The sequence below is a fragment of the Doryrhamphus excisus genome, linkage group LG4 (genome assembly GCF_037039965.1).
Source record: "Doryrhamphus excisus strain RoL-2023G ecotype Guam linkage group LG4, RoL_Dexc_Guam_v1.1, whole genome shotgun sequence".
Taxonomy (NCBI): domain Eukaryota; kingdom Metazoa; phylum Chordata; class Actinopteri; order Syngnathiformes; family Syngnathidae; genus Doryrhamphus; species Doryrhamphus excisus.
The window spans coordinates 18,222,614-18,246,915 of record NC_136360.1 but is presented as its reverse complement, the minus strand read 5'-3'; the positions used below and the strand labels follow the sequence as shown (position 1 = coordinate 18,246,915).

General features: G+C 39.1%; 1 protein-coding gene across 1 annotated transcript in view; it reads right to left on the bottom strand.

Annotated features, from left to right (window-relative positions):
- Positions 1-3,922: 3,922 nt before the first annotated feature.
- LOC131129829 (hydroxylysine kinase-like) overlaps positions 3,923-24,302 on the bottom strand; it is a 37,225-nt gene continuing 16,845 nt past the window's right edge. Inside the window, exon 8 of the mRNA XM_078789928.1 lies at positions 3,923-4,141. Coding sequence (XP_078646054.1) covers positions 3,923-4,141 — 219 coding nt within the window. The remainder of the gene's footprint in view (positions 4,142-24,302) is intronic.

The following is a 24,302-nucleotide window of genomic DNA, read 5'->3' as shown; positions in this document are numbered from 1 at the left end:
TCAATTGTAATCTGATGCATGTTCAAATGAAATTAAACCATTACTGTTACCATAGTCGTTCACATTAACAAAAAAAATGTAGCTTGTGTGTACATGCAATGCAGTGTGTTTGCAGAAGTAAACATAGCCCCAATTTGTGCTTTCTGTCCTGGTGCATTTCTGGCAACTGCAAGGATTTTGTGCTCGCGGAGTCAAAATTTCCTGAACCAAATTATTTTGCGTATGACATTAAGAAAGGAGTGGGCATGAACTTTGCCAATGGGGAACTTGCTGCCGCGTTTGTTCCTGAGAAGCATGTGGGTGAGGAGTCGGAGTCAAGAGTGGTTTGACATCGAAGTCAGTCATCAGTTCCAAAAAATCTTTTTTTCCCCACAGTTGGAGAAACTTGCCTATTTCCAGTATAAAAACTTGGAATTGACCTGCAGTGTGAATAAGTTGAATAAGTCGTCCTAAGTTGTGATTTTATATTCAGGGTCATCTAATATTGGGGTCAATACAACGATGTTTTGCATACTAAAAAGAAAGAAGATACACTACCGCTGAAATTTTTGGGATCACTTGCAAATTTCTTTGTTTTCCAAAGAAAAACACATTTTCATGCATTTCACTAACATTTGTATCCATTTCACAAACAATGAAAATGAATGAGATGATTTTCAAAGAAGGATGTACATTTTTGCATAGAGGCCTACTATCAACAACTGTCAGTCCTCTGCATCAATCTCCTGGTATGGCTGCTAATCCAAGTTCATCATTTTATAAGGCTAATAGATGATTAGAAAAGCCATCTAAAAATCTAAACTAAAACTAAAATCTCTTACCACGCTGTTAACTACTCCCTTCAGAGAGCAGCACAAACTGGGTCTAACAAGGACAGAAAAACAATGCAGCTGCACTAAATAGTAGCCGTCAAACACCAGTGTCAGTATCAACAGTGAAGCGGCGACTTCAGGATGCTGGACTTCATAGCAGGACTGCCAAGAAAAAGCCATATCTCAGACTGGCCCAAAAACATTTCCAAATGATCCCAAACTTTTGAGTGGTAGTATAAATACATGTCAACAGTGACCTTCACAGTACCATACCTATGCTTTTTTTTGTTCCCTTTGGCAAACAACTCACTAGCCACATTGACATGAAGAGTTTTTCTCTTTCCGAATGACCTTTCCGAAAACAATGGTATACATGGAAAGGAATATTCCAATCTCTTGTCTACATGCACCGCTATAATCAAACAGAATAGTCAATGGGGCATGCCCAGTAAAACGTAAACATCAACATCACATGATACCAACTTCCTCAAGTTTTTCTTTCACTTGTTGGAATAACTCCGTATTGCCAGTTTTTTGTTCGTCCAGTCTTGAAATTAGTTCGGATCAAAAATAAACTTTCCGCAGCAGTCCAGTGTCGATTGTTCGCCTCCATTCTAAAAACTGAAGAATGTTCAATCTTGCTAATATTTTATAATTAAACTTGGCACATGTTTTATATAGATATGCATTGTCTTTTTTAATAAAACTGGACTTGTGAATGGCATATAGAAGGGTTTAGATTCTGTTCCACAGATGGCGCTAATGCACACGAAAGCTGCTTGCCAACCGCCAATAAACAACAGAAGAAGAAAAACACCACAAGTCTGACAACTTTCCGATTGAGTGGGTACAAGATACCTCAATCGGATTGGGGAACGGAATATTCCACCCCTGGGAATCCCATTATATATTCATTCGGATAGGCACTTTTCTTTCGGAGTGAGGTGTATACAAAGGTTACATTCTGTCCGTTTGAGCAAATAAACCAAATGCAATTGGAATATTTGGGTCCATGTATACGTGGCTACTGACATAAATAATATGCTCCGGTGTTTGGTCCGGTGCCATCGCTCCTAGCCTCTGGTCCCGGAAGACCAAGCACTCATCTTCGGCCATGCTGGCACCAAGTATCTCCATCACATATGGACAGTGATGGCACAGCAGATGACACGCACTGCAGTTGGTGGCCGTGTGCTTGTTGGCATCTTGGGGAAAGCCTTGCACAGAGATAATCCAAGATTATTTCCATGAGGATTGCTTGGAATAGCGCAATCAAGTGCCCCAGATTGAAATGTGTCAAAGTGTCCTGGATGAAGACAGCTCTCTTTTTTTGGAATGGATGCTCCTAAAAATAAGCCATCTCTGCATAATAAACTGTTTATTACAGTGCCTCAGTGGGTCTGGATGGATGCAGGGGTTGGGAGTGTTTTTTCTGTATGATTCTCATCGTTTTTAACGTTTCCGTCAATAAAAAATTGCTGAATTTGCACACAGGAAAGAAGAGGCAAGCGTCTTTTCCCGGCTTAGCACTCCAGTGCTGCATACCGTCTGAGTTGGATCGTGGTGCCTGCCAGTTTCTCTTTGTCAGCATGTCGCTAATAATAAAGTGTTGCAGGAACATGTACCTGTATTACACACCATGACTTTCTACGTCTTTAATGTCAAGTTCTATCTTCACCATGACGGTCCGGTACAGCAACCACATTGCTGCCGATTACTACAACTGCAGAGAGGAAAGACAGTATATTTTATAACAGTGTCTCTGGTTTATTGTCATCAAAATTACATATTTGACAGCAAATCATTTGGTTTCCTCTCCATTTAACTTCATGTAGATTTTGCAGTTGGTGCTCCAAGTGCTTTGAATTTCCCCCTGTGCTTAGCATCTGCACAGACTGCATTTAAATGATTGATCAGTTTAAGATTGATAAGCTAATAGCAAAGGTTGTCTTTCAAATGTTTTCTGTCTGTCATCCGGTGGCATCGAAATTCACACGTGAGGTTTATTAGCAGTCCTATTTTAGGGTCCATATTTTAGGGGGGCTTCAGATATTTTTTATTGATGTTTTTTTTTTTTTTTTTACAAAAAAATCTCAAATTTCATGTACACTACCACTCAAAAGTTTGGGATCACTTGGAAATTTTTTGGGACTGTCTGAGATATGGCTTTTTCTTGGCAGTCCTGCTATGAAGTCCAGCATCCTGAAGTCGCCGCTTCACTGTTGATACTGACACTGGTGTTTGACGGCTACTATTTAGTGCAGCTGCATCGTTTTTCTGTCCTTGTTAGACCCAGTTTGTGCTGCTCTCTGAAGGGAGTAGTTAACAGCATGGTAAGAGATTTTAGTTTTAGTTAGGATTTTTAGATGGCTTTTCTAATCATCTATTAGCCTTATAAAATGATGAACTTGGATTAGCAGCCATACCAGGAGATTGATGCAGAGGACTGACAGTTGTTGATAGTAGGCCTCTATGCAAAAATGTACATCCTTCTTTGAAAATCATCTCATTCATTTTCATTGTTTGGGAAATGGATACAAATGTTTGTGTAATGCATGAAAATGTGTTTTTCTTTGGAAAACAAAGAAATTTGCAAGTGAGCCCAAACTTCAGCCCTCTAAATAATTGGATATTTTTTATTGATTTTTTTTGACAAAAAAAAAAATCTCTGACAAATATCATACAATAGGGCAAAAGCAGGCTAATAAGCAAGCCAATAAGCAGGCTAGTACTAGCCTTATTACTACTTCTTGGAGTAGTGGTAGTAATAATCAGAAGAAGAATAATGATGATAGTAATAATAATGAGTTAATTAATAATATAATAATGATTGTTACATCATTGATGACTGTCATCAATGATGTAACAATCATGTCCACTGGACAGAATATTTGCAGATCTTGAGCAGTGGTTTTGCAGTATAGATTGTGTGTACTTGTGTACATTTAATGTCGGCCTAAAACAATTGAGTATCTCTACTAAATCTGTCCAAAAGTGGGAAAGTTATATCCCGGTTCTTGTTCCTTATTTGTTTTTTTGGATTTTTTTGAATGTCTACTACATTCATTCATAACCTGTGCATCTCAATGGGGCTAAGCCCCCCCTTGTCCTCAGAACCGAGTGACGCCCCTGTGTTCAGCTATTCCCTCGTCTTCCTCTTGAAGCGAGAGGAAGCAGAATTTAGTGCCTAATAGGAGCAGAATTAACAGCGAGTGCGTCGATGAAAGTGTGTCATGCTTGCCTTTGAGGGCAGTCACAACAGCCGTGACTGTTTGGATGCAGCAACCTGGTCCTGAGCCAAAATGACAGCCAGGATAGTTTGAGACACGCTGCACACACACACACACAGAAACATTGACGCAATCCATTTCAACTTGCATAGTAACGATGTGAGAAATGTGGCCATACCATAATAATTTGATCCCAACCCGTTCATGCACATTGGATTAACCCAGGGGTCGGCAACCTTTCCTATCAAAAGAGCAATTTTACCCCCACACTCACTCAAGCAAAATAGACTGTAGCCGCAAAACAATTTAAAAACAATATCTCATAAATTCTATCTTATAAACTTTATATAAAAATTTAAATTTATAAAATTCATAAAATTTGACCCCAGCAGAATGCAACAAATTGTTGTTTCTCGACACATGTGAAGCATAAATGTAAACCAAAGAAGCAAAGAAACCAAAAGCATCTGTCCTTGCAGAATTTAAAACTCCGAATCCAACTCCTTTTTTTTTGGAGGGGGGGGGGGGTATCCATGGTAATGGTAATGGTTTTATTTTAGATTACAATTGAGTGCATCCCATAATCAGTTCACAGTTCCACATGTCCAAAAGGAGTAGGAAGAAGCAAAGCTTATTAAATCCTACTCCTCCATCTGGTACTTTTACAATCAGTAACTGTTACATTTGTTCACTTCCTGCTTTCCACAATACAGTTTAAGGGTTTTTTTTGTTTTTTTTTGTTTTTATTTAAAAAAATAAATAAATAAAATAAAACAATAGTAATAATAATAATAATAATAATAATAATAATAATAAAATAATTCTTTCCTAATATAGTTTAAGCTATATTTTTTTGATAATTATAAAATAATTTTAATTTTAATTTTTTTGTCCCGTACCAAAGTAGGAGGTGATATGAGCATCCAATGCCATAATGGGTACCATAGTAAGTGTCAATATAGTGATATATATAGCACATCATGACTGGTTCAAGACTCTTCATCCTTGTATTTAGCAAACATCAACTGCTTGTATTGTTTCTTGAATTGGCTCATCGTTGTGCATTGTTTGATTTCCTTACTCAATCCATTCCATAGTTTGATTCCACATACTGAAATGCTATGGCTAGCATAACGTAGTCCTAGCATAGAAGTGTTTCAAATGTACTTCTTCCCTGAGATCATATTTCTCCTCTCTTGTAGAGAAGTATTGGATGACATTTTTAGCTAATTGGTCATTTTTAGCCTTATGCATTATTTTAGCTGTTTTGAAGATTAACTATATCAACAAGTTTTTGTCATTTAGAAATAAGGATTATCCAGGATTCATTGATTGTCTCACATCAAGTCAGATTTTTTTTTAACTCAGGTGTTCAAAAGAGCATTGCGAAGCGACAACAAAGAGACTGAAGAGCCACATGCGGCTCTGGAGCCGTGGGTTGCTGACCCCGGATTAACCTAACCCAGAAATTCCTGGCCAAACATCTCAGGCAACCAATAGCTTTGCTGTTTTACACCATTGAATGTTTCAGTAGTTTTGTCACAACTTGTCGTTCTCTAACAAGGAACTCATTCATTCATTCATTTTCTATCCCTATGCCTATCCCAGCTGTCTTCGGGTGAGAGGCGGGATCCACCCCGGACTGGTGGCCAGCCAATCACAGGGCACATATAGACAAACAACCATTCACACTCACATTCATACCTATGGACAATTTGGAGTCGCTAATTAACCTAGCATGTTTTTGGAATGTGGGAGGAAACCCGGAGAAAATCCACGCATGCACAGGGAGAACATGCAATTGGTGGAATTGAACTCGGGTCTCCTAGCTGTGAGGTCTGCGTGCGAACCACTTTTGCTAGGTTAATTGGCAATTTGGAGTAAGCCAATTAACCTAGCATGTTTTTGGAATGTGGGAGGAAACTGGAGTACCCGGAGAAAACCCACGCATGCACGGGGAGAACATGCAAACTCCACACAGAGATGGCCGAGGGTGGAATTGAACCCTGGTTTCTCAACTGTGAGGTCTGAGCGCTAACCACTCGACCACCGTGCAGCCTCTAACTGAATGGTAAAATTGACAATCGTGTGATCCATGAATGGATCAATAAATGTCCTGGCTGGATTTGAATTGCTATTTAAAGAACCTCATCATCATGCTGGTCACATTTTGACATTATGAGCCCAAGACCACATCTAACTACCCGCATTGATCCACACTACTGGAAGACTGGATGTTCTCACAAACATACTGTATGCCTTTTTTAGAAATTTACCCCAAAAATAGTCATAATTTTCTCTTTAGTCCCATTGGTAGAAACCAAATAGCTCAAATTTCCGAAACCTTAGTCCGTCCGTCAAATTCTCCAGGGCTCGTTGAAAGCTTGGTTGATTATTCATCACTGGATTATAGAGGTTGTAACCGACTCTTTCCAACATGAGTAATCACTTCAAACTGAAGTGATTGAGTCGGAGAAGAAGGAGGCTGCGTCCATGCATGCAGAGTGTGGATCCGAGTTCCGTCATTTCTTCCAAAAGCTCAGTTCTTCAAACTCAGAGTGAGACGTGAGGCGTGAGATGACGTCATGACGTCATGAGTCCATCATGTGAGAATGGGCACTTCACAACCGTATAGTTTGGAACTGCGGTATCATTGAACTGAAAGGGCATTTTATCGATGATATAGAAGACAGTTCACCTCTCATCCAGGCAGTTCACGCTGAAGACAAGTCAGAGAAGATGTTGCAGGATCCTCCAAGGAGGTTAAATGAGTGTTCACTACCGCTCAAAAGTTTGGGATCACTTGCAAATTTCTTTGTTTTCCAAAGAAAAACACATTTTCATGCATTTCACAAACATTTTTTCCCATTTCACAAACAATGAAAATGAATGAGATGATTTTCAAAGAAGGATGTACATTTTTGCATAGAGGCCTACTATCAACTACTGTCAGTCCTCTGCATCAATCTCCTGATATGGCTGCTAATCCAAGTTCATCATTTTATAAGGCTAATAGATGATTAAAAAAGCAATCAAAAAATTGTAACTAAAACTAAAATCTCTTACCATGCTGTTAACTACTCCCTTCAGAGAGCAGCATTAACTGGGTCTAACAAGGACACAAAAACGATGCAAAATCTATGAATATATCATGCTGTTTTGTGGTATGTTATTAAGCCATTCAATTCCAGCCTCCCCTCCAGTATTGGCCATTTTCGATCACTCTTTTAAGGCACATACAATATTGTGTTTTAGGGCTACACTACCGCTCAAAAGTTTGGGATCACTTGCAAATCTCTTGGTTTTCCAAAGAAAAACACATTTTCATGCATTTCACAAACAATTTTTTCCATTTCACAAATAATGAAAATGAATGAGATGATTTTCAAAGAAGGATGTACATTTTTGCATAGAGGCCTACTATCAACAACTGTCAGTCCTCTGCATCAATCTCCTGGTATGGCTGCTAATCAGAGTTCATCATTTTATAAGGCTAATAGATGATTAGAGAAGCCATCTAAAAATCTAAACTAAAACTAAAATCTCTTACCATGCTGTTAACTACTCCCTTCAGAGAGCAGCACAAACTGGGTCTAACAAGGACAGAAAAACGATGCAGTTGCACTAAATAGTAGCCGTCAAACACCAGTGTCAGTATCAACAGTGAAGCGGCGACTTCAGGATGCTGGAATTCATAGCAGGACTGCCAAGAAAAAGACCCAAAAATTTCCAAGTGATCCCAAACTTTTCAGCGGTAGTGTATCTGGCAACACAAGTGAATTCCAAACAAGTGAGTACCAAGACTAATAAGGCTAATAGATGATTAGAAAAGCCATCTAAAAATCTAAACTAAAACTAAAATCTCTTACCATGCTGTTAACTACTCCCTTCAGAGAGCAGCACAAACTGGGTCTAACAAGGACAGAAAAACAATACACAACTGTGCAAGAAGAAAAAAAGAAACAAGAATTATTCCATATGATCGGTGTCGGAATCGGTCAATTTCACTCATGGATGATTGGTATAAAAATCGGCAACATAAATCCCTCATATTTTCAAAGTCATAAACAGATTTTCCGTGCTACAAAAATATTCTATTTATTGACTTGGAATCCTATATTCTGGAAATTAATTTATCACTGGCAGGTCTGTAACCAATTAATTAATCCAGGAGTGACTGTAATCATGAAAGACAAAAAAAATCCTTAGCAATAGCACAAACTGGGTCTAACAAGGACAGAAAAACGATGCAGACAAATATCTGAGAGTGTGTAGTTTAAGACAAAGACGCCTCACAGGTGGTCACCTGGCAGCTGCACTAAATAGTAGCCGTCAAACACCAGTGTCAGTATCAACAGTGAAGCGGCCACTTCAGGATGCTGGACTTCATAGCAGGACTGCCAAGAAAAAGCCCCAAAAATTTCCAAGTGATCCCAAACTTTTGAGTTGTAGTGTGTATTTTCAGAAAGGTTGAAATGACGGAAAGGGGAGAGGTAAAATGTCGTAGACCTCTCCCTCTGTTCAGAGATGAATTCTCAACCTTGACTAAGGTGGCTTCCCCAAATCGTCTTTCAAACCATCTGTCTTGTCTGTACATTTTTGTCCCCAAAGGTTTCTCTTTGAGGTGATGGTAGAGAATTGCGTTTTGCCGTAAAAAGTTACCCCTTCTGGGTTGTAAGAAGGGCTTGCTTGATGGCTGCTGGGTTTCCTCAAAGAAGAATTCTTGTATCGGAATTCATTGTATACATGTACCTGAAGTTGGGACTGGTGAGTGTGTATTTTGTGTAGTTCTTCCCCGTGCACACACTTCCATACCTCCTGAATACCGAGGAGGCTCATGCATCCGTGGCTATCTGCTGTGTGATAAAGAGCACAAGTGGAAAACGGATTGGAAGCATATTGACTATTACAGAGTGGCATAGAGAGGTTGGGGAGCAACAGTGTAACATATTCTACTTCCTTACCTCATTGAAGACCTGTGGAATCCTGACATTTCATTTCAGGTTTGGCATCAATGTCAATGGATCTGCATGAGGGAGAAGTATGCCATTTTGAGTGTATGGATATTAATGGATATGCAATGGGAAGCTCAGTGGCGGTTGTAAATGTATAAATATCTCTTTGCAAGTTTCAACGCTGCATAAATAACTTAAATACCTCTGTAATGAAGTAATGATATACATAAATAATGTATGTTCTAGTATATTTGAAATATCTGCCTGTGAAAAATAATAGCTCTCGTTTCAGGTCTTACAGGAGGACAAAATAACTATTCATTTTATCCTCACAAGGGTCTCGGGGGTGCTGGAGCCTATCCCAGCTGTCTTTAGGTGAGAGGCGGGGTACACCCTGGACTGGTGGCCAGCCAATCACAGGGCACATATAGACAAACAACCATTCACACTCACATTCATACCTATGGACAATTTGGAGTCGCTAATTAACCTAGCATGTTTTTGGAATGTGGGAGGAAACCGGAGTACCCGGAGAAAACCCGGGAAGAACATGCAAACTCCACACAGAGATGGCCGAGGGTGGAATTGAACCCTGGTCTCCTGTCTGTGAGGTCTAACCACTTATCCACCGTGCAGCCTTTTTCATAATATTATGACTTTAAAATGACCACTTTATGTTGCTAAAATAATGTTATTTTTCCTAACAATATTTCGACTTTGTCTTAAAATTACACTTTTTCATTGTTGGATTGCCATTTTTTCCTGTCAATATTTTTGACTTTATTCTTGCAAAATTGTGGCTGATTGTTTCATTTTTGTTGGTTTTTTTTTGTTATTTAGAAAATTCTTGTCTTATTTTCTTTTATCATGTCGACTACTGTATATTTGGTGATACGAGTGTTAAAGTGATTACAGGGGTGTTATTTCACGTCTGTAGGGCTCTAATAATGTTCAAAACTGTATTTAGGTACAGCGGAATTGTGAGGGACCCCTGTATTTGGCAATGTGGGATATTCATTCATTTTTTATCGATTATCCTCACGAGGGTCGCGGGGGATGCTGGAGCCTATCCCAGCTGTCTTCAGGCGAGAGGCGGGGTAAACCCTGGACTGGTCGCCAGCCAATCACAGGGCACATATAGACAAACAACCATTCATACCTATGGACAATTTGGAGTTATCCAATTAACCTAGCATGTTTTTGGAATGTGGGAGGAAGGCGGAGTATTCGGAGAAAACATGCAAACTCAACACAGAGATGGCCGAGAGTGGGATTGAACTAAGGTCTCCTAGCTGTGAGGCCTGTGCACTAACCACTCGATCACTGTGCAGCCCTGACAGATAACTAAAGAAATAAAAATATTAGCTATATTAGCTATATTATTAATGGCCCAATGAAAAGCAATGGAAACCAGGACATTATTGTCACTGTCTAACATTAAACTGAAATCAGGACGTTTGGTATCAATATTGAGCCCATCCTTGCCAAATTTGCTAGATGGATTATCCGGAAATACCACACACATGCTCAAGTCACACAAAAATGCATTTTTAGCACAGTCGTTAGCTAACACAGCTCCTTTTTTTTTAAAGCTGGGTGTAGGTCCGGTGACCAATGAAAAATGCTATTAAAAGCTACGTGCGTTTAAAGTCCCAATAAAAATCAGCGGCAGCAGTATCGTGTAACTTGAGTCAAGTTGTGGGCAACTTCATTTCTCCCTTCAGGGGAGCAGAATATTTGTTGCACAGTTTGAACATGATGTTTTTATGAAATGCATTAACATCTATTAATGTAACAAGGAGGGAGAAAAAAGGTGGACACTGTACAGTACAGCAAATCCTCTCCACTTCACACTTGGAGCTATTAATTAATAAATAATAAACAAACGAATAAATCATCGCTCAGTTCATCATTTTATAAGGCTAATAGATGATTAGAAAAGCCATCTAAAAATCTAAACTAAAACTAAAATCTCTTACCATGCTGTTAACTACTCCCTTCAGAGAGCAGCACAAACTGGGTCTAACAAGGACAGAAAAACGCTGCACAACTGTGCAAGAAGAAACAAAGAAACAAACAAGAATTATTCCATATGATCGGTGTCGGAATCGGTCAATTTCACTCATGAATGATTGGTATCAAAATCGGCAACATAAATCCCTCGTATTTACAAAGTCATAAACAGATTTTCCGTGCTCCAACTTCAAAAATATTCAATTTATTGACTTGGAATCCTATATCGTGGAAATTAATTTTTCGCTGGCAGGTCTGTAACCAATTAATTAAACCAGGGGTGACTGGAATCATGAAAGACAAAAAAAAATCTTTAACAATAGCACAAACTGGGTCTAACAAGGACAGAAAAACGCTGCACAACTGTGCAAGAAGACAAATATCTGATATCAAGTGATCCCAAACTTTTGAGCAGTATATTGTACGTGTTTGTTGCCTAAATGTTGCCTAAATTAAACATGTTCAAGCAAAAAAATGGCTACCTAATATACAAATACACATCCAAAGGGATGTCTTGCAGGTCTAGAGGGGTCTAATAATTTTAAAAAGCACATTTAGAAGGTCGTAAACAGATTTTCTATGCTCTACCAACTGAGATATTTGACTTATGAATAGGAAATCCCATTTCAGGGAAATTCACTTATCAGTGCCGGGTCTGGAACCGATTCACGTGATAAATGAGGGATTACTATAAGTACTGTAAGTACTTCACATATTGAACTCCCACTCCTCCGAATTCAATGACATGAATACGGGTGGATATTACTGCGGGTTATGTACTACTAAAGTATTCATTGTCTGTGACCTCCCATGCATGTGATCGCCTTAGGGTAGCCATGCAACCATCTGTGACTATTAGTTATTAACTTATTGGTTTTTCCTACAAAACCAGGAAATATATTCCTAATCATCAATACTGTTGCTTCCTTTTGTTGCTAATAGATGATTAGAAAAGCCATCTAAAAATTTTAACTAAAACTAAAATCTCTTACCATGCTGTTAACTACTCCCTTCAGAGAGCAGCACAAACTGGGTCTAACAAGGACAGAAAAACGCTGTTTTTTCCTACAAAACCAGGAAATATATTCCTAATCATCGATACTATTGCATATATTCCGATATTAGTGACGAAAGAAAGAGAAGCAGTTGTTTCAGCTTAATTCCAGTCCCAGGATGTGTGTAGGTGAGGAATTACTGCCAGCGTGTAAATGAGTATAAGGGTTAGGAGTAGTTACGGGAAGTAGGGGAACAATACAAATGGCCCTATTAGGGTTTTTCTCAGTGATTAGGCATCTGCATTCACATCCAAGGCGCTGAACAAAAGCTGTAGGAGTGTCAACATGGCAGAAAGTCATTTAGGAATCAGTAGAGGATATTATTGTGTCACGCTGCCAGCCAGCGGCTGAAAAGGCTTGGCTCAAATTGATTTTTACATTCATTATTAGCCACACCTCTGTGTCACATTTTTTTTTTTTTGCTGGCAAGCTTATCACCATAACACACAGTGAAAAACCATCTCTTATCTCGGTACCTGAAATGCTCATTTCAACAGAGGTTATTAGAGTTAAATGACTGTAACTCCAAGACATGCTCAGTGATCTCATTTCCACAAGCACCAAGTCGACTGTTTCGTTTCTCTGTCTTCTATTTATCATAAAAAACATATTATCTAAAACATGCGCTTTTAAATGCAAGTGTGGGAAATATGAAGAGAAAATGATACTGTACAATGTATGGGTGCATACATCAACAGTGCTCTCTGGTGGCGGCTCGCAGTGACAACTTGCTCTGTTTGTTAGTTGACAGAGTCCAACTGTGTCAGGTTTGTGTTGCCTTGCCAGCATGCCTTGACATCTGCCAAACACAATCGTGCCCAGCTGTCTGCGTCGGTGGCAGCAAATTGCAAGACACTCGGAAATGCGGATGCAACCAGAAGAGGGTTCAGTTTGCAACAATCTGACTTCCCACCGCATCATTAGGTCATATTTATTTGTCCATCAAGGAAACAGCATGTCACCTCAACTTTGCAAAGTATGTACCAGACGGGTGATAAAACTTCATTATGTGCTAGGCTGCCTTGCTCGCTGCTCATATTACCCACCAAAAGTATGGTTTTGTATAACGTTTATGAATAACACTGTTATGTTTGTATTTACATGTAGCGTAGCTTTCACAACAGATTGGAGGGATGATTCTGTATATGTGTGCATGCAGGATTAACTTGCCTATAAGCATCCAAATGACCTTGCATCATCTTTGCCATCACGCAGTTAAAGGAAACTGTTCAGACTTAGAGTCGTCCCACGCTATATTCCAATATGGCTTCCTCACTATACCTACACTACCGCTCAAAAGTTTGGGATCATTTGGAAATTTTGGGGGCTTTTTCTTGGCAGTCCTGCTATGAAGTCCAGCATCCTGAAGTGGCCGCTTCACTGTTGATACTGACACTGGTGTTTGACGGCTACTATTTAGTGCAGCTGCCAGGTGACGACCTGTGAGGCGTCTTTGTCTTAAACTACACACTCTCAGATATTTGTCTGCATCGTTTTTCTGTCCTTGTTAGACCCAGTTTGTGCTATTGCTAAGGATTTTTTTTGTCTTTCATGATTACAGTCACTCCTGGATTAATTAATTGGTTACAGACCTGCCAGTGATAAATTAATTTCCAGAATATAGGATTCCAAGTCAATAAATGGAATATTTTTGTAGTTGGAGCACGGAAAATCTGTTTATGACTTTGTATATACCAATCATCCATGAGTGAAATTGACCGATTCCGACACCGATCATATGGAATAATTCTTGTTTGTTTCTTTGTTTCTTCTTGCACAGTTGTGCAGTGTTTTTCTGCCCTTGTTAGACCCAGTTTGTGCTGCTCTCTGAAGGGAGTAGTTAACAGCATGGTAAGAGATTTTAATTTTAGCTAGGATTTTTAGATGGCTTTTCTAATCATCTATTAGCCTTATAAAATGATGAACTTGGATTAGCAGCCATACCAGGAGATTGATGCAGAGGACTGACAGTTGTTGATAGTAGGCCTCTATGCAAAAATGTACATCCTTCTTTGAAAATCATCTCATTCATTTTCATTGTTTGGGAAATGGATACAAATGTTTGTGAAATGGAAAAAATTGTTTGTGAAATGCATGAAAATGTGTTTTTCTTTGGAAACAAAGACATTTGCAAGTGATCCCAAATTTTGAGCGGTAGTGTATGGTATTTATGGTTTTTGATTTTAAAACCTATCCTTAGTCATTTTGCATCACAAACTGGGTCTAACAAGGACAGAAAAACGCTGCACAACTGTGCAAGAAGACAAATATGTGAGAGTGTGTAGTTTAAGACAAAGACGCCTCACAGGTCGTCACCTGGCAGCTGCACTAAATAGTAGCCGTCAAACACCAGTGTCAGTATCAACAGTGAAGCGGCCACTTCAGGATGCTGGACTTCATAGCAGGACTGCCAAGAAAAAGCCATATCTCAGACTGGACCAAAAAAGTGATCTCAAACTTTTGAGCAGTAGTGTATAAACCCCAAAAAGTTTTACTATGTCTTTGGTATTGAATAAGTTAATTAGATTATTATTATGATTTTGTCATTACTGGAAATTGTGCTGTGTTCAGGTGCCGATGGATGGATGGATAACCGCCACGATATTCTCCAGCAGCAACGGTGTCTTTTTGTTTATCAGCCGCATCAGAGATAAACCCAGCAGCTGGTCCATCGCCCTCCCCCTCCCCCCCAACTCACCAACCCCCGCTACTCATTTGCTCATATCGCCCTTGCTCGGCGTATCTGCCTCTCTTTCAGCCCATCTCTCATTCTGACAGGCGTGACATGGAAGCAGTAAGCCTCACTTTTCTCTGCACTGGTTGTGCAACCAGGTGGCTTTTCACTGCACCTCTGCTTCAGGAGATAGACGAGTTTGCATCGTATTCCGCAAGTCGCCCCGGAGCACATTGGATATAGTCATTAGGGCGCTATTACGAGTGTCACACACACGTTACATTTGGCATCGAAACGGGAAAAAAAGAGCTGAGTTTTTGCTGCGTAAGTGTGCTATTTTTGAAAGAGCTCGATCCGCTTCGCCACTTCCTCAGCAGTTACGATCAGGCAATTAGTGACTCGTCCGTGAAGAAGCGACGTCTTCCCCGGTACACCGGTGATGCAGGAAAGGCCATAAAGGTCACCCTGTAATTAAGACTCCTTCTTCCTGCCTTTATTTTCTCTGCATAATCGGCTCCATCAGGGCTGAAATAATTGATTGTGCGTTTATGCTAATGGCATGGATCTGGAGCATGGAGGGCCAAACACTCAGCTGAGTTTTCTTTCAGGCGTGACATTTAAAATGGGATGAAGAAAAGTGTTTCATTCAGATAGCCGGGAATGTTTTTAATCCGGTGTCAGAGGCGGTCGTGAGACTAACCAGAGCAGACGTTGAACGGGAACGAAACCTTCACATGGGTTTCATCATCGCCTGGGAATGAGACGAGGGGGGGCAATTAAATCATTCATGCTGCATCTCATAACGTCATCTTACGACCAAACAGGCGGGAAATACATAGACTGAGAAGAAAAATGTTAAAATGAGAATGCCAGTTAGTTTTGAGCAAGATGGCTGTGATCACATCCAATCAGAGACGAGATATGCATGGACAGCATAGGACCAACATGTGTCACATATACCATATTTTACTGTATATAAGTCACACTTTTTCATAGGTTGGCTGTTCCTGCGACTTATACTCCAGAGCGACTTATGTATGTTTTTTTCTACCTAATGATGCATTTTTGGCCTTGTGCAACTTAAACTCCAGAGCGACTTATAGTCCAGAAAATACGGTATATGTTTTCCTGCAGTTAATATTCCAAAAATTGCAACTTTATTTGTTGTGTTGTTTGTGTTTCATAATATTAGGACTTTAATATCGAACTTTCTGCTACTAAAATTGCACAAATTAGATTATATTTTCACTTCATTCTTGTAAAATGTATAGTTTTTTTTTCATTTTTGCTGTTATTGGTTTCATTTCCGTGTTACCATTACCGTATTTTCCGGACTACAAGTCGCACTTTTTTTCATAGGTTGGCTGTTCCTGCGACTTATACTCCAGAGCGACTTATAAATGAAAAAAGTGTTTATGTTACATCAACACTGGACACCTTTTGTGTTCATGTTTATTTTTTGTGTAGCTGAATAAGCATTGTGTTAGCATATCTTACACCTATTCAGCCTGTTCTCTATTCTTTTATTGTTAGAACTTGCCCTCTAAGAGGACGTAATGTCTGTTTTGGTCAAGTAGTTTGGAAAATTAATTACCCGCAAAAAATGCGACTTATACTCCAGTGCGACTTATATACACTACCACTCAAAAGTTTGAATGAAAATGAATGAGATGATTTTCAAAGAAGGATGTACATTTTTGCATAGAGGCCTACTATCAACAACTGTCAGTCCTCTGCATCAATCTCCTGGTATGGCTGCTAATCCAAGTTCATCATTTTATAAGGCTAATAGATGATTAGAAAAGCCATCTAAAAATTGTAACTAAAACTAAAATCTCTTACCATGCTGTTAACTACTCCCTTCAGAGAGCAGCACAAACTGGGTCTAACAAGGACAGAAAAACGATGCAGACAAATATGTGAGAGTGTGTAGTTTAAGACAAAGACGCCTCACAGGTCGTCACCTGGCAGCTGCACTAAATAGTAGCCGTCAAACACCAGTGTCAGTATCAACAGTAAAGCGGCCACTTCAGGATGCTGGACTTCATAGCCAAGAAAAAGCCATATCTCAGACTGACCTAAAACGTTTCCAAGTGATCCCAAACTTTTGAGCAGTAGTGTATGTATTTTTCTACCTAATTATGCATTTATGGCCTTGTGCGACTTATAGTCCAGAAAATACGGTATTAGACAAAGCACATGGCAATGTTTAGATTGGTACTCGATCGAAACGATCGCAACCGAAGACCTGTTGCCTTTAATCCGAGTGGGCTTCATCAGTTCATGCTAAAAGACTAGTTAGGACATCCGAGTATAGTCGTCCCTCATCACTTTGGGCTTTGACTTTGGCAGCTTTCGAGATTGACTACAGCCTATGGCAAATTGTACATGTTTTCCGCCTAAATTAAGCATTTTCAAGCATACAAAACACAAATATTGAGCTTTCAGAAGACACACTGTACCTAAAGGGCGACTGCATTCACCCCCAAAGGTAGAGGCCTCTGACTTGATAAAATAATAAATAATAATAGTAATAAAAATAATACATTTTATTCATATAGCGCTTTTCAAAATACTCAAAGACACTTTACAATGTAGAAAAATAGAGTTGCATTATACGTAGTTGCAAAGATGTATTAAAATACAACATTCATACATTCATTCAGAGCTAAAAACAAAGCTAAAAGTGGCGCACAGCAGTTGCCAAAGTTAGACATCAAAACCAGATTTTTTTAGTTGGTTTTTGAAGGCGTGATGGTCGGGGCAAGGACGGAGTGAATGGGGCAAATAATTCCAGTGGGTGGGGGCAGCGATGGAAATGGCTTCCAAGGCAACCTAAACAGTCCAGTTGCCATATATAGTGTATATACCGTATTTTCTGGACTATAAGTTGCTCCAGAGTATAAGTCGCACAAGACCAAAAATGCATAATTAGGTAGAAAAAAACATACATAGGTCACACTTTTTGCGGGTAATTTATTCTAACAATAAAAGAATAGAGAACAGGCTGAATAAGTGTAAGATATGCTAACACAATGCTTATTCAGCTACACAAAAAATAAACATGAACAGAAAAGATGTCCAGTGTTTATGTTCATTTCAATGTCGCTCTGGAGTATAAGTCACAGGAACAGCCAACCAATGAAAAAAAGTGCGACTTATAGTCCGGAAAATACGGTAATCGTGTAAAATCATACAGTCGTACTTGTGTAATTATACTTATAAAATAATACAGGCCTTCAGTGGTATTTTTTGCATGAATTTGAATGTTATTCACCAATATTTGTTCTATCGCTATTTATCTATTGTTTTGTCTTTTTCTTAGAAGCACGGATGCGGACCTACACACCATCATAACTTCAAATTGTCTGGCTTATCCATCCATCTTTCAGGTCTGGTGAATGTGCTTTTGCTTCCAGCTTGACTCAAATATGGCTTCCTAAAGCGTCCAGTTAACAAAACCCGCACAGCAAGGACCATTGTCCTCTTGACAGCATTCTCCCCAGAGAAAGAGAATGGCACAAAGGCAACATGGTGGAAGGAGAAGGCCATGATGGCTCTGTCTCCTTCTCCCCCTGCCACTCACACAACAGCACACATCAATCACAGGCCCGCCTGCCTCGCATCTCGGCGCCTCGTCACACGCAATTGGCTACAGATCCCAAAGGCTTTGCCGTTATTTTCATTACAAAACCGTTACTTTTTTCAGTAACAGGTAATCTAACTAATTATTGAATGAGAAGGATGTCCATTTTTGCATAGAGGCCTACTATCAACAACTGTCAGTCCTCTGCATCAATCTCCTGGTATGGCTGCTAATCCAAGTTCATCATTTTATAAGGCTAATAGATGATTAGAAAAGCCATCTAAAAATCCTAACTAAAACTAAAATCTCTTAACCATGCTGTTAACTACTCCCTTCAGAGAGCAGCACAAACTGGGTCTAACAAGGACAGAAAAACACTGCAGTTTTTTTTTGTAGTTTAAGACAAAGACGCCTCACAGGTCGTCACCTGGCAGCTGCACTAAATAGTAGCCGTCAAACACCAGTGTCAGTATCAACAGTGAAGCGGTGACTTCAGGATGCTGGACTTCATAGCAGGACTGCCAAGAAAAAGCCATGTCTCAGACTGCTCCAAAAACATTTCCAAGTGATCCAAAACTTTTGAGCGGTAGTGTAAGCAACAAGGATTGGCTAAGGTTTAGTAAAATTGCATTTTCAGCCAATCAGAGAACCTGAGTGGGTGGGTGTTTAGAGCACATAAGCAATGAGGGTTGGCTAGGTTTCATAAAATTGCGTTTTCAGCCAATCAGAGAACTTGAGTGGGCGGGTAAAATGTACATTATGTCCTCGAAAAAAAAACTTTGTCCACGTCTTGTGTGAGCAACTGAAACCCACAGAAACATCTGTCGACTGCAATAAATGCAAACGTCTGTTATGGTCCCAGTCTTTTTTTTTTGGGGAGGGGGGCAATAGTTACTTTTACTGGTTGGTAACTAGTTGGAAATGGTAATGGTTTAATTTCATTTGAACATGCATCAGACTACAATTGAGTACATCCCATAATCAGTTCACAGTTCCACATGTCCAAAAGGAGTAGGAAGAAGCAAAGCTTATTAAATCCTACCCCTCCATCTGGTTTTACAATCAGTAACTGTTACATTTGTTCACTTCCTGCTTTCCTAATATAGTACATGAAGTTATTTTTTTTTGATAATTAAAAAAATAACTAATTAATAAATAAATAATTATTTAATTTTAATTTTAATTTTAATTTTAATTTTAATTTTAATTTTAATTTTAATTTTAATTTTAATTTTAATTTTAATTTTAATTTTAATTTTTTTGTCACGTACCAAAGTAGGAGGTGATATGACCATCCAATGCCATAATGGGTACCATAGTAAGTGTCAATATAGTGATATATATAGCACATCATGACTGGTTCAAGACTCTTCATCCTTGTATTTAGCAAACATCAACTGCTTGTATTGTTTCTTGAATTGGCTCATCGTTGTGCATTGTTTGGTTTCCTTACTCAATCCATTCCATAGTTTGATTCCACATACTGAAATGCTATGGCTTTTTAGTGGAGTAACTCCGTTTTTTTTTTAAGTAACTAGAAACTACGTAAGTAATTACGTTTTTTTAAAGTAACATGCCCAACACTGCTTGTGTCTCTGCATAATCGCAGTAAAACCCTCTGGTTATGGCACAGTTGGAGCAAGTGGGTCTCATCCCAGGAGGCGTACACATACACGGTCATACAGTACAATGAATGTCACAGGAGTTGCACTGCAAATAAACCATAAAGTAGTATTAATACAGTAAATCCCGGTACAGAACTGTGTTTATTCTCAGTTTGCCTTCATGTTTCTGTTCAGCAACATTAAAAAGTTTACTCACAAATACCAGCTAAGGCGGCGTGTTTTTCAAGCAGTCAAATGCTTCCCGTCTGTGTAGTTTAAGGATACTCCAGTAAGGAGGATTCATGTCACCCCTTCAAGTCGAAATTGCCAGTCTGAGGGAGCTTTCCATGCCAGCAAACTGCTGAGAGGTGGCTTTGATGGGCGCCAATTTAATGCTCCATTATGCAAATTGATCATCTCCAATGACCGTCACTTTGGTAATAGGATGAGCTGACAGGATGCTCCGGGTTTAAGAATATGTACAAAAACGTTTTAAGCACAGGTGCTGGAAATAGAAGAAACGCATGCAAGCTTGCACCAGCCAGGCATTATGAAGATGAGGGAAGTGACAGCATGTTAATGGCTTGCTTGGCGACCTCCTTACTTAGCGCTCACATTTAAAAGTCACCCGTCTTTTCTCGCCGAGACACTGGAAGTAGGAATAAAAAAGCAGCATTTACATCGTGACTTTTAGCTCGACGGTCGTTCTGCATTTTTTACTCGGGTTTGCGATGAAAGCATAGTTGAAGAATCACACTTTCTTTCATTTTCCCAGCTGTCGGAACCCGACTTGGACTCGATTTAAGTACCTTAAATACTCCCATCAGGGTTTTATGCTGCCCATTTCGATACCGATTATCGCTGCCAGGTGACGACCTGTGAGGCGTCTTTGTCTTAAACTACACACTCTCAGATATTTGTCTTCTTGCACAGTTGTGCAGCATTTTTCTGTCCTTGTTAAACCCTCTTTTGTGCTGCTCTCTGAATATTTTTTTTTGTCATTTTTTGTCATTACACAATAACATAGCAGTGAAATTGCCAACGAAATGTCGTCGCCTGGCTCCCGTATAAATAATAAGAATAGTAATGTGTAGAAAATGAATGAATGAATGAATTTAAAGTTTTGCGTTTGCGTGTGGGCAGGTAGAGGGTCTTATTTGACATTCAGCAGTCTGATGGCCAGGGGGAAGTAGCTGTCTCTAAACCTAACCCTAACCCTAGCCCTAGCCAGCTTAAACCCTAACCCTAGCCTGGGCCCAGCCCTAACCCTAACCAGGGACCCCCCTAAACACAATTGGAATTTGTAGCCCTAACCTTAATTAGCTGTTCTAACGCGAACCATATTCAGAAACCCTAACCCCAGTTGGAGGACGAAGGCACGCCAACATCCATGTTGGGACTTATAATATCAAGTCGGAGGTAGGAACCCCAAATTTTAATTTGAACCCCAAAATAAAATAATAATTATTTGGATATACTGGCTAGGGAGTAGTTAACAGCATGGTAAGAGATTTTAGTTTTAGTTAGGATTTTTAGATGGCTTTTCTAATCATCTATTAGCCTTATAAAATGATGAACTTGGATTAGCAGCCATACCAGGAGATTGATGCAGAGGACTGACAGTTGTTGATAGTAGGCCTCTATGCAAAAATGTACATCCTTCTTTGAAAATCATCTCATTCATTTTCATTGTCAATAAAAAATGTTTGTGAAATGCATGAAAATGTGTTTTTGTTTGGAAAACAAAGAAATTTGCAAGTGATCCAAAACTTTTGAGCGGTAGTGTATGGTATTTGATTAATGTTTTTTTATTTTAAAACCGATCCTTAGTCATCCATCATCAGCAGAGTTGTGTATCGTTTTTCTGTCCTTGTTAGACCCAGTTTGTGCTGCTTTCTGAAGGGAGAAGTTGACAGCATGGTAAGCGATTTTAGTTTTAGTTGCGATTTTTAGATGGCTTTTCCAGCATGATTTATTAATAGATTTTGCATTGTTTTTCTGTCCTTGTTAGACCCAGTTTGTGCTATTGTTAAGGATTTTTTTGTCTTGATTTTTGTCATGATTACAGTCACCCCTGGTTTAATTAATTGGTTACAGACCTGCCAGCGATAAATTAATTTCCACAATATAGGATTCCAAGTCAATAAATGGAATATTTTTGTAATTGGAGCACGGAAAATCTGTTTATGACTTGGCAAATAAGAGAAATTTACGTTGCCGATTTTGATACCAATCATCCATGAGTGAAATTGACCGATTCCGACACCGATCATATGGAATAATTCTTGTTTGTTTCTTTGTTTCTTCTTGCACAGTTGTGCATTGTTTTTCTGTCCTTGTTAGACCCAGTTTGTGCTGCTCTCTGAAGGGAGTAGTTAACAGCATGGTAAGAGATTTTAGTTTTAGTTAGGATTTTTAGATGTCTTTTCTAATCATCTATTAGCCTTATAAAATGATGAACTTGGATTAGCAGCCATACCAGGAGATTGATGCAGAGGACTGACAGTTGTTGATAGTAGGCCTCTATGCAAAAATGTACATCCTTCTTTGAAAATCATCTCATTCATTTTCATTGGTTGTGAAATTGAAAAAAATAGTTTGTGAAATGCAGGAAAATTTTAATTTTTTTGGAAAACAAAAAAATGTGCATGTTTGAGCGGGAGTGTACCTGAGTCGGACGGTGCGACACAAGAGTTTGCGAATAGACTGAAATAATGCAGGAAAGTCAAGAGCACGGGCGAATCCATTTTGTCACTGCCTAACTAATTGCATTGATTGGTCATTCCTGGCACCGCCTAATCCAGGATTATGATGATGCATTAACAGCTGTGACCGGCTGTTTACAAGACATTTATTAGCCGCCGTCAACATAACGAGACAAATTCCACCTATCACATTAATCACCTTATTGCCAGGACTGTGTCACTGCCAGGAGCACAGCGTGGTGACAAATAGAGCGGGCTGCAAGGAAGCCGCTTCCCATTTACTTGCATTAGCCACCGTTATATAGGAATCCAAATAGCGCCTCGGGAATAGTTAGCAGTGAGGGTGTGAGGGGAGATAAATCAAGAGGAGTTATGGGAGGTTAGGTAAAGAACCTTGGCATCACGTGTGTAAAAGCGCATCCAATTGAATCCAGGGAGCTCAATTACATTCTGTGCATTGTTTACCGTAAATAGCCCCCCCGTGGATTTGAGAATACATACAGTTGGGTTGTTCTTGATCACATATAATCAACAAAATGGCTTGCTGGATAAATGATGTTTGATCGCTGTGGCTGATACAGCACGACGCATCGGATGAATATTAATGGCAAAAAAAACACACTTCCATTGAGGTATTGATAATAATAATAACACCCCCCCCAAAAAAAAAATTGCACTTCTATGCTGATGACACACTCATTCACGGCTCAGCATCCCAATCCTGCTTCTCTCTCAGCAGCAGTTGTTTTTTTCACCAAAAAAACTTAAAAAAAAAAAAAGGAAAATCAACACTAATAAAGAAGAAGTCAAATTATTAGGAGAAAAAGTTGCAATCTAACAAGAAAACTTTGTACTACTAATTGTACAAGAATAAAACTGCAATTTAATAAGAAAAAATATGTTAAATATGTTAAATATTTTAGTGGGAAAAAATTAAACAAAACAATTTTAAGTTATGAAACAAAGAGAAAAAAACAAAACAAAATTGTCATCAGGTTGTGGGAAGTAAAAAAACATGAAAAAAGTGAAAATATTATGGGAATCAAGTCATAATTACAAAGTTGAAATAGATGGGAATTTAAAAAGTTTTCCGGCTCCAGAAGGAATACACGCAAGAGCTGATGTTCACGCGGTAACTCGCCCTGCATACAGGAAGTTCTTGTAAAAAATAGTCGAGTTTACCTGCATAAGCATGGTGTCTGTGATTTTTGTGGGGGGGGTTGTTGCCTTTTTACTTTATACAACAAGTAAGTACAAACATGTATCTTTTTTCATATTTTTATTATTTAATACCATTAATTACTTCAAATTGTTGTTTGTTCTTTGAGGGTCCAATGTTGGATATCGTCCAAATCGTCACGAAAACTATTATCAATTACTTGTATTACTTCCGAGCCCGGGGTCAAGCCATTCCGTTGTCCAGCTGTCGAATGCTTTCAGGCTACCTGTTTTTCACATGACATTTTTTTCACATTTTTAGACATTTTCATACTATTTTTGACACTCACGCCTTTCCTGCTCATTTCTGTTTTCCCTTCATCTCTTCACACGCAATGTCTTCACACAAGTTTTGGGATTTGGGAATTTGAACTGGTTATTTCATGTAGAGGTACAAAGAGGTTGGCAGAAGGTACTTCCTGTTCTGGCTACCGGTGGTTAATGAACTTT